This window comes from Micropterus salmoides, unplaced genomic scaffold (assembly GCF_014851395.1).
Source record: "Micropterus salmoides isolate LMB-PRFRI ecotype aquatic unplaced genomic scaffold, ASM1485139v1 Ms_hic_scaffold_10, whole genome shotgun sequence".
Taxonomy (NCBI): Eukaryota; Metazoa; Chordata; class Actinopteri; order Centrarchiformes; family Centrarchidae; genus Micropterus; species Micropterus salmoides.
In genome coordinates, this window is record NW_024040041.1 from 35529431 (window position 1) to 35540904 (window position 11474).

At 39.6% G+C, this 11474-nt stretch overlaps 1 protein-coding gene across 3 annotated transcripts; it reads left to right on the forward strand.

The window, feature by feature from the left end:
- Nucleotides 1-277: 277 nt before the first annotated feature.
- Nucleotides 278-10759, forward strand: LOC119896619 (SE-cephalotoxin-like). Of its 3 annotated transcripts, none has more exons than XM_038710119.1 (2): nt 278-362; nt 8926-10759. In XM_038710119.1, exon 2 carries the CDS (start codon nt 8928-8930, stop codon nt 10518-10520), a length of 1593 nt encoding a protein of 530 aa, XP_038566047.1. In that variant the 5' UTR covers nt 278-362; nt 8926-8927; the 3' UTR covers nt 10521-10759. The 3 variants fall into 3 exon arrangements, with proteins under 3 accessions (XP_038566047.1, XP_038566046.1, XP_038566048.1); XM_038710118.1 differs by lacking the exon at nt 278-362 and adding an exon at nt 2191-2262; XM_038710120.1 differs by lacking the exon at nt 278-362 and adding an exon at nt 7637-7740.
- The last annotated feature ends 715 nt before the right edge of the window (nt 10760-11474 follow it).

Here is an 11474-nt window from a genome sequence, read left to right on the forward strand (position 1 = left end):
GCTGCGTTTCTGTGGAAACAATGCAGAGAAACTGGACTGCAGCACTGACTGGAAACTCTGGGATCTCCTTAGAAGTTGAATAACATCGTGTTGATTGAACATGATGATATATGGCCACTGATGGAACCTGAGACACTGAAAGAAGAACTCTGAATGTTTCCCAACTCTTACTGTAACCATCAGACAATCAGCAGAGATAAACCTGTTGTAATTTGAATGTATTCAGCAGCCAACTCACAGACACCGTGTCCATATTTGGTCACTGCTGAGCCATGGTTTGCATGAGGAAACGTGCGAGTATAGGTAGTGCTGGTTTGTAGAAGCTGCTGGAGACTCTGCAGACATCAGCCTCACAGACACAGGTAAGTCTTCTTCCTCTTCTTCTAAAAAAGAAGAATACAAATACCAAGGATGACTACAAAATAGATAAAAATGAAAAATTATGACATATATAGGGGGAAATGTGTGTGTGTGTGTGTTTTGATTATGTCAGGAACCGTTCATCCAATCGACTTCAAACATGTCGGGCGCGTTGCTGTGGACCCAAGAGAGTGCCCTGTCGCGTTTGGTGCAATTTGAACACACAATGCGTTAAGAATGGGGAAAAAATACAGTAAAGAACTGCGCTGAGCGGAGCACTGCTGCAGCGTTACTGCGGTCCTACTCGGCTCTGCAACAGCAAAAACGAAGGCATCACGATGACTTGGTCTCTCTTTTGGCCACAATAACCTTGATGGTTGTGAGTTCTTCAACAGAAATAGGCTTGGTAGAGCAGGTGGAGGAGTGTGTCTGTGTGTAGATTCAGGACACCTCATTATTGAAGATGATCTCTCAGATTCATTGAGATAATGAGAACAACAGTATAGTATATTTATTTATCAGCCTCTAGACTCTGACTTTGACACTTTCAAAACTAAATTGGATGAACTTTTACATCTCTAAATAAAAATAGTTTTGTTCTCGGGACGTTAACATCAATATTTCTAATATGATTTCATTGACATTCTTCATCTTTTTCCCCACCATAGACACAAAAACTAGAGTAACGGAATCCAGCAGGTCAATTATTAACAGCACATGTATGGATTCACTTTCAGACATTACCGATCATTTTGTTTCTAGTGTACTTCCCATTGATCTAGGTAAAAACATTGATTCACGTCCGAAAACAAAAGTTTAAATTATGATGGGAAAACATTAAAAGAACTCTGGAAAAATCTGAAAGCCAAAACCTTGGTTTCAGTCTGCAAAGATCCAGACACTGCGTTCAATGTTCTAATTGATGAAATAAATGAGTCCATTGATCGCACCATGCCTGAACAGAACATTAAAAGTGGCGCTGCAACTCACTGAACTTTGTGCTGACAAATGAGTGCTGCTAACCCTGGAGTGCAGACTGCAACGGGAACTCTGTACAATGTTAAAATCAAGAAAGTCCCTCGTTTTATGTATCGTACCCCAGCCAATGTTTAGCTAGCTGTACTATCATAGTGGTTTGAAATTAAAAAAATGCATCACATGTTGAGTCCCAAACAGCCGCCTACCTCCTTTACTGGCCTGGTGTGGGAACACGTTCTGACAAACGCCTGCTAGATTCTCCACGATTCAATAGTTCATTTCATTCAAAGGAAACAACGAGCCCTAAAGTCTGATTTACCGGTGTAACCTGCCCGGTACAAGAGAGGAAAACTCCCGTTACCTTTGAAGCCTTGTTAAGTCCGAATGTGTCCGTTCCTGATTATTTATCTTCCTTTGGTCTGTGAGGGGCCTCCGATCAAAAGAATCAAAACAGCTTTTCATAAAAAGTAGCGAATCCTGTCGTGTGAAGTCCGTCGCTCTCTGTCTGCTAACTTCTCTCATCCTGCAGCCTGTTGTTGTTGTTGTTTTCGTGGTGACTTCAAAATAAATGATCTAGATCTACTGAATGACGTGTATTTGATATTATTTGATCATTTTTATACAAGTATTCATAGTAGTTTCAGTTTTGTGCAAAATGTCCCCAAATATAGGCAGTGTCAATTCAGTGATCTTAGCAAAACAAAGCACGAGTCAAACAACTGAATCTGCAACAGTTTAGATGCTAAACAAAATACAGCAACGTTACAACGTTTATCTGTAGAGCCCTATCATACACAATGCACCTCAAAGGTCTTTACATGTAGAGCACTTCCAACAAAAAGAGGTGATAAACAGGAAGCAGGAAATGACCACCAGAGCAAGACTGACCTCGGCGTGTTGTACAAAACCTCGTACGGACAGAAGGTAGTTACAGTTTTTATCAATAGCTGAAACACAACGAATGCCTCCGTATTTCATTTACATTTGTATTCCTTCATGTAAGAAACCAAACAACAACAAGGAAACATCCTGCAGCTGCCTGGCTCCTCCTTCAGCTCCTCCTCCTCCACTTTCTCCTCCTCCTCCTCCTCCTCCTCCACTTTCTCCTCCTCCCCCACTTTCTCCTCCTCCTCTCAAGCAATTGAGGAATTGAAACGGTGTGTCAGACAGCCGCCTGTGAGCCGGAGTTACTGATCCAGAGTTTGTCTGATCTTGCTTTATGAAACAGAAAACCCAGAGTTTCCCTCATCTCAGGCTGAACATACTCAGAATTTTCACAAATCCCGCACTGTAAGATGTTTATTGTCAAACAGCAACTTACTTTCAACAATTATCCAGTAGTTGCTGTATTTCATTCTACGGTAAAATCACTGTAAAACAACAGTAGTATTTAGCATACCATAAAATAAAGTACAGTATATGTACTGTTATTTTGAAGTACAGTCTTATACTGTTATTTTTTGGCATACTGTTTGCAGTAATATACTATTATGTATTTACTGTTTTTTTACACTACTGTATAACCAATAAAATACGGTTATTTAGCTGTTGATGTAAAACAAGAAAAAGGACATTTGAAGACTTAACTGCACAAAAAGCAGATCGTTTATTGCACAAGTTGAACAATAAAGTCATAATAACACATATAAAGAGATCTGTTTTGAAACTGATAGTCTAACACTGTTGTAGGCAGTCGGTAATCAATGGTTCTCTGAAAATATTTCCCTATAACTAGACACAGAGACTAGAAAAGCCAGGCTGAAGATAAGAAAATACTGATACGGATGTTTTTCCATCCAACTAGTAAAAAATATGGGTCATCAACCAATTTGCCCACATGCTAAACATAACCTTCTCCATAAAGATCATCAGAATAAATAACAAGTAACAACTAATCAAAACTCCAGAAAATTGGCTGAACTTTCAACCAAGCCACAGTTATCCTGTCAGGACACATTGCAACACACAAAAGAATCTTCATGAAACAATTTCTCACTGTAGGTGTTCTGGGTGGGGATGTCAGCATTGGAGAAGTAATGGTGGTGAAGTTAGACAGGTGAGGGTGGAGGTGGTGGGGGGAGCCAGGTGAGGAGGGTGGTGGTGGTTACGGCAGTTGTGATTGTCCTGCAAAAAAATTAACAACAACACAACAAATCAATCACTGGGACAGAAATTCATCTAAAATGCCGAACTCACATTATCTAAACACCTTTGAGTGAATCTATGAAGGCTGCTCTGCACTCTGATTACACAAGACAATCAAAACCTTTGAATGTGACTCCATCAGAATACTCAGACACAGTATGGGACATGTACATGACTTCTGTGAGTGCTGTGTTAAGTCTTTTTTTATTCAAGGAAAAATATAATCATCACCCTCCTATCTATAAGTTAGAGTACAGATACTGTAGGTGTATTTTCAGACTTTTTCCTATCCAGTTTTACTATGGGAGTCGATGGAAAAATTGGACACTTACTCTCTCACTTCTAGTCACAGGAGGACCAAGGCACACAATTTTGGTGATATTCACAATTATTCTCAAATACTTTCTGAAGATGGATAATAAATTAAATGTTCTTAGACCATCATAACTTAAACTCATAATATAGGTCTGTTTTACTCAAACATTACCAACAAGCTGCCACAAGCAATCATTTTATCTATTTAAGCTCCATAAGCTCTCATGTAAAATCTGTCTGTTAGTGGGCCATGGTAACGTTATGTTAGTTAGGAATAATGGACTCACAGTTTTACAGGTTGGAATCCTGAACATGGTCTTGGTCCCACCAAATGGCTCAGCTCCGGCCTTGTGGAAATAAGAGAACAGAAAAGACAGTTAAAGTAAAAATCAAGAAGACTATGAACATAAATTCACTTTAATGTGAACTTACAAACACACAAGGTCAGACTCACAGCGCCATTAAATAACATAGAAAGAAATAATTCCGGCCTTCAGCCTAAATATAAAATGTGCAAATCAAGCTTTTTGTTTAAGCTATTAACGTTAATTTAATCAGCTTTTAACTTACTGACAGGCAAACCTGATTATGAAGTGTTTGCATGGACAGACTTCTCAGGCTCTTCTGTGTGTAACGGCCCTCGGTGGATTTAAGCAAGATGCAGAGAGTCTCGACTGATGTCTTTACGGTTTCTTTATTTCTTTCTCTGTATACCGTAGTGCACCATGAAAACTATAAAAATATACAAATAGATATAAACACAAGTACTTTTATACACATTACCTTAAAATCAAACATACTAAAATAATAAACCTAATTAAATACACAAATTAAACAACAGTCATTTTGTACCTATACACCACACAATAACCTCTAAATCACTCACTGGATTAATATATCAAAGCTAAATGGTTCTTTGTCAATACATAGCTAAACTACTTACAACAACTTACAACAATAAATGTGAACATTTCACTCCCGCAACACCCAACATTCACACCTCGTTCCGCTTCGCGTTGAACCAAAACCTGTCAATTTCCTTTATTACTTGTCTATAAGTTTACTACCGTGCTTCCCGTCTGCTTGCTATTCTTTTGTTTGTGGATTTGCGACCGCTGTAATCTGGTAAGCACGGGGTTTAGCTACACTTTGCTGGAGTTAATTTTAATTTGCTGGAGTTCATTTTTAATTTTGCTGGAGTTAACTATACTGCCCACTGGTGGACGCCACTGGTACCTGCGTGGAGTGACGTGTTCATGTATACACCATAATCCCAATAAACATCTTTTATAAATACAAGAAATACATTCACACTCATTGAAATCAAGACCTTTTAAATGACTCCAAGTGGACAGTTACTCATAGCTGTTAAAGGCCTTACAAATGCAGGGAATTGCAAAATATCTTACAGGAAAACATCCTTCGGCCACATTTTCTTTTCAATCAAGGGAGCTAAGATCTGGAATGAGCTGTCTAATGAGCTAAAAACAGAACAAATTCATCAACAATTTAAAATTAAACTTAAGACTTTTTAAAAAGATAATCAGTCATGTAGTCATGTGTAAGGATGGAGGGGGTATACATCCATGTGCTCAATAGTTTTATTGTTAATATGTTTAATGTTTGTTGTATATTTGTAATGTTAAAAGCGTTTCTAGGGACAAGCATTGGAAATTAGCAGTAACTATAAATGCTGTGGAAAAAAAAATACAATCTAATAACATAATCATCTGTTATAATAGAATTCAAATCACTTTGCGCATATTTGAATAGGTTAACTCTTTGTGGAAGACGTTCTGTGGTAAGCACGATATGAGAAGCTTATTTCGCTTAAGACTGTGTCCAGAGGGAAAGAAGGCTCTGTTTGCTTCTGGCTTCAGAGGCCTAGACGTCGATTTAAGTTGCGGACACAAGGTGAATGTACTCCAAAGTCATCAAATCGCCAACCACAAAAATAAGAAGTGGGGACACTTTTGATGCAGTAGCAGTGTTTATTGAATGTATGTGTTTATTGTTTAATGCTATGATATTAACAGCAGTGAAGGTTTTATTTCATAAATATTGTTTATTTATTATCCTATCTGTACTACTTTACTTTAAAAAAGACATAAATTATATCACCATATATATGATGGAATATCATTAAAGGTCCAGTGTGTAAGTTTTAGTGGCATCTAGTGGTGAGGATTGCGAATTGCAACCAACGGCTCACTGTGCATTCACGTGCTCCTCGGATGGTCCGATTTCCCATTAATTCTAATGGCCTAATTCAACATTCATAAATGTAAATTCAGCAGTAAAACTTTGTACCTTTTACCAATGAGGTTGTACATTATATCAATTTTAATTCTACATCCAACAACAAAAAGGCTGTGAAAACTGTCAACAGATGATCCCCAGGCAAAGTTTTATTATTTGTGACTTCTTATATATTTGTGTTATGTTCTGTATACTTCTTTATGTCCCATGTATACATGTATTTTTCCCTCTTTTTGCAATAAAGATTTAAGGAGGGAATAAAAATTCTGATTATTTCGACAGCACATGAATGCACCATCAGTCATCACTTCCTTCTCCTTTTGCAAGCGAGCAGGAGAAGCTATCACTTCCTTTTTACTTCTAACAAGCCATACTTCTTCGTATTCGTATTCTTCTTCGTACATATTCAGCATAGTGCTGAAACGCGCTCTGTAGCGCAGTTTGTCCGTTTGGGCTACTGTAGAAACATGGCGGTGCAACATGGGTCCTTCTGTGTAAGAGGAGTTGTAGATAGAAATGTCTCAGTCTAAGGTAATAAAAACATAACGGTTTATACACCACTGAAAACATAGTTATGAAACTTATATTGCATTTCTGTGAATAGATCCACAGAAATATTACACACTGAATCTTAAACTGTTTCATATTAACAACAATGAATGATCATAAGTTTTATTTTGTAGCAAATAGTCAATTTTTATTTCATTACCTTAGCTTCCCTAGCTTTACCATAAAAGGACAAAAAAATAAAATGTTAGAGTGTAACCGGGCCAACGGAGGACTCGGCCCAAATTAATAATTAAATACAGATCGACAACGCCACCTTGGGAAACTTAAAATAGTTTATTGCAGAGACCATAAAACAACTGCAACTAAACAACTATAAAAATAAGCTAAAAACAGAATCAATGCTAATAAGAGTATAAACGACCAATAATACTAAAAACAAAATGTGAGAGGAGAGTTTCATTTCTTTGTGGAAAACTATTGGTAAAAAGTGGCTGTCTATAGTTCTACAGTGTGAATCATATACAAGGGGCTATGAATAAACACACAACAATATAACTAAATGAAACCCTAATCACACTTAAAAGTACATGCAATGTTATAAAAATTAGCCATCTATTATACGTCACCACCTCTGGACCAAAATAACCCGAACCACTATCAGGTCTCTATAGTTACAAATGTTACGTCAATAGTTTCCTAACATCTAAATATTCAGAGGAATAAAATCTCCTCACACACTATAAAACAGATCGTAACAATTAAGAACAAAAACAGACTCAATTAAAAAGAAGTTTAAAATAATTGAACAGGTAGGTTATGTTAGTGTGTTAATAAATCAGAGGCAAAGCAGCAGTGGCAATCTGTGCTGCACAAACACAAAAAAACCGCGGTTAGTGTTAGTCCTTATTAAACATTTCCATGCTTCACAGGCCGTCTTTCCCGGAGATGTCGCAGACACCGCACGGACCACACAGAGCGGCAATCTAGGATAGCCGTACATGCACACACCACCTTAGCGCACTACATAACAGAACAACATTTGTACGTTTGCAGGCGTCACAAACCTCGGACGATAGGATAGAGCAGCGAGACACAACCACACCACGCAGCAGCAATAGCGGAAAGAGGAAGCTCGGAGCTGACCTGACGGGGCGGTGGTGACTCACGTGACAGGTGACCCTTAACCTGCCAGTTACAAGAGCATGTTATTAGAAAATTATCCAACCCAAATTAGACTTATTTTGTTATATCAAATTACATAACTCTGTAGAGTCTGACCTCTGGGACTGTTACATGTTGAAAAAGCATGCTTATGTTGCCCCCCTGGCCCGCTGGGTGTGTGTTCTTAAACTCTGTATGCAGAAACAATAAGGCAGAAACTTTAGCTTGCGTTCAGCTCGACTGCAGCATTTATTCTGCTGCGCTTGCCTCCTAAAGGTTTTAAGTTCCTCCCGAGCGTTATGCGCCACCTAGTGACCTATTTAAGTATCACCCCAACAGTACAATACAATGAACAATACAATCGGCCTTTTAGTTGTCTGTTTTTTTTCAACACATTGTTTACTTTAGCAAAAAAATGGTAGTATAATGAACTGTACTAACTAAAATACTTTTTAACATCTCTTATGCCTAACTGTGCCTAACACATTGTTTTAACCCTTTACACTTACAATTGAAAATGCAACCAAACAGAGTCCTTATGGCAGGGGCGAGTTCAATCTCAAAATGTTTTGCACCGGGTTGTAACATTTTAGGGTTGAACAACATGTTTCCTTGCAACATTGCGCAACGTTCTGCAACGGGCTTCGAGGTATGTTTTTTCCCATTTAGTGGGCGTGTCTCAGGTGCTACCCAATCTGCTGCAAAAAGTTTGTAAACACAACGGTGTTAAAAAGGCAGGAAAAATCAGTGGAGTTGCGTACACAGCAGGGTGTTCAGGGAACCACTGTTTCCATTGAAAAAAAAAGTTTTGCTATGTTTTGTCGGCGCCGAACTCGCCCCTGGAGTGACTGTGGTTCCTAACTTCCTGTAAAGAAGCAAACTGAAAAGGGACAGTGACATCTAGTGGATATTATTAGCATAACATACACTAAGTGGCAGAGGTGGCTTAATCATGTTGAGTTCAACACATCATCAATAAGATATAGTGAATTAAAATGTGCTCTACCTCACAGCTGAGCAGGATGTACCTTTGCTCTGTATATAAAATATTATAAATATAATTAACTAGCAGTCCAGAAAAAGCAGTTCTGTATTAGGATGACATTATTATTATTATCCAGACGCTTTGAGTCTCTCTGGCTCTGCAACATTTAGAAGGTTATTTCATGCCTTAAATTTCTGTTGCGTGTTTTGCAGTCATGGCGTTCCCTCGGCTGCCTGCCCCGATGCTGTTGGCTTCATTCATCCTTCTTCTCTACTGGACGACCTCCTCAGCAGGGTCACATGACCCCACCTCAGCTGATCTGTCTCCGCCCTACAGGGTGAAGAGAGACCTGCCTGTCAGCACCAGAGAGAGAGTGGCCGCGTCTTCACAGGTGGTAATAGAAAGCCTCACAGTAGTCAAAGAAGTTATTGGAAAGATGGACCCCGAGAAGTTGAAGTCAGTGATGAAGACCCTCGCCGACTTTGCCAGCCTGGCGCCCGGCATTGGAGCTCTGGTGTCCTCTGTTATCAATGTGGTCTTGGCCTTCATCCCTCAGGAAGACGCTCAGAAGGAGCTGTTTGCTGAGGTCAACAGGAAGCTGGACTCTCTCTCCATCCAGATCTCCAACCTGGCAACAGACGTGGAGTGGTTCAACTACGCCAGCGTCTACTCTCAAGACGAGGTCCGCATCCTCACTGCCTGGAACAAGTTCAATGAGTTTCGTAAGAACAGCGCGTTGGTAGATAATGAGGAGGCCAAAGTCCGGCTGGCAAAAGTTTTCACCAGCTACTATGAGAACACAGCCACTGAGGCCAGTGTGGCCAACCTCTACCTTTACCTGACGGTCAGCAGCACGTCTCTCAGCGGAAACCTCAACGAGCTGCTGAAGAAGAAGTTTAAATGCGGCATTCCTGAGATCGGCAAATATAACCTCTATTTCAGCAGCTTGCTGTGGAAGGGGATGGTCCTCAACCAGGTCTACTGGAACCTGATCGGCTTAAATCCATCAGGCAAAGAAGAAGAGCACACCCAGATGTTCAAGAACGTGTACAGAGCTCAGATATCAGCTGTGTGGTTCTGCCTGGACAACTATAAGCAGTACATGATAAAGGATGTGGAGGAGATCAGCAAAGCAAACAGTCCTGACAACAAACAAAACATCGCTGTTCAGGTGAAGAATAAACTGGATCAGAAGTACAACTGGTACAAATGGGTGGTGCTGGTTTACAACTCAAACCAAGAGACATATCACATCCTTTATGATATGACTAAGATCCCCGTGGGCGAGATCACTGTTGCTGTGGCCAACATTCAGAAAGAGGAACTTTACGCGGACTTTGAAAGAACGGCTGATAGGTGCTTTAGTGGCATAGATTGTAAACAAGTGCCCAATAAAATAAAAGAATGTTATTTCAAGAATTACAAATTAACAGAATATGTCAAGATAACTGAAGCTACCCAAGGCCAAGACTTTGTTGTGGTCCCAAAACCCTTTTACAAAGTTAAATGTAATTGGGCTTTCAGTACAAGTGAGATTCACATGTATCTCTCCCAAAGAAAATCCTATATCTGCAAGAATAACCCATGTGTAAACGGTGGAACGTGCAAGAGGCTGCTGGACACCAATGAACATCTGTGTGAGTGCCCTGATGGTTTCCATGGAGACATATGTGAATTGAAAATCAGAATTAGCAAGCCCGAAATGATTGATACAAACCGTCCTGTGCCCGACATCAACACCATTGACACCAAACTGAAAATGTTGGAGTCCAAACTGGAGAAGCTTCTCAGGAGAGGTTCCGTTTAGAAGCAGATATCTGCTGACGAGCGATGCAAACTATGTACCCACACATCAACCTGAGAACGGCACCGTACATGTTAACCCAACTAGGAAACATCGATCTCATCTGAAAATAAATAATCATAAAAATCATTTACAAATCCAGGACAAGACATTTGTCGTCATCATCTTGCTTCACTTCTCTGCTCTTGTTTGTAATGAAAAATAATCAGATTTCATGTTATTAAAAATCAACTTGAGCTTCATTCTGAGAGTTCTGCTGTTTTTATTGTTTCTGTTTGACTCTGAAGATAAAAGTTTCAGCATGTTAGATTAGATTTAACTTTATTGTCACTGGTTACAAAGCAACGACAGGCAGATGGATGCTATCTACCTGAAGTGCTAAGCAGGAATTAAATAATAAATGACACATTATTATACAAAGTGAAGGTATGAGTGAATGAATGTCCCGTAGGAACATTTAAATGTGTAACGTCATTCAAAGACAACAGCACCATGACATCAGCAGCATTTCTGTGTTCACTTGAGGAAGGTTACAGCCTCCTCATCGCTCCACACAGCTGCAGCTTTCAGCTCTTTCAGGCTCTGCTTCATGTGCGTTTATTCACCAAGGCTGATTCTGGTTTCACTCCTCAGACAGGAAACAGGAAGCTCTCTCTGCTGATGATTCCACTCAGGTTCTTCTTAGTAAAGTCAAAATAAATAATGGAAACACTTGTTGTCACACCGACATTAGCTTATTAGTCGTAAACAGCTGAGGCTGATGGGAAAGTCTTCAGCCATCCAGCAGCTGCACCACATGTTAGCCTCCAAAGATTTAAAGGTTCAGTGTGTGAGATTTAGACAAAACACAACATGACTTCACACTGTGGAAATCAAATCCTCAAACAGTTCAGTCATGATGAACGAGTCTGAAAATAATTACACATACAGGGTTTCCTGTAAATGCAGCAGCAGCTC

Bases quoted from the DNA above. Each gene is read 5' to 3' on its own strand.
- LOC119896619 (XM_038710119.1), top strand. From the start codon at position 8,928: ATGGCGTTCCCTCGGCTGCCTGCCCCGATGCTGTTGGCTTCATTCATC.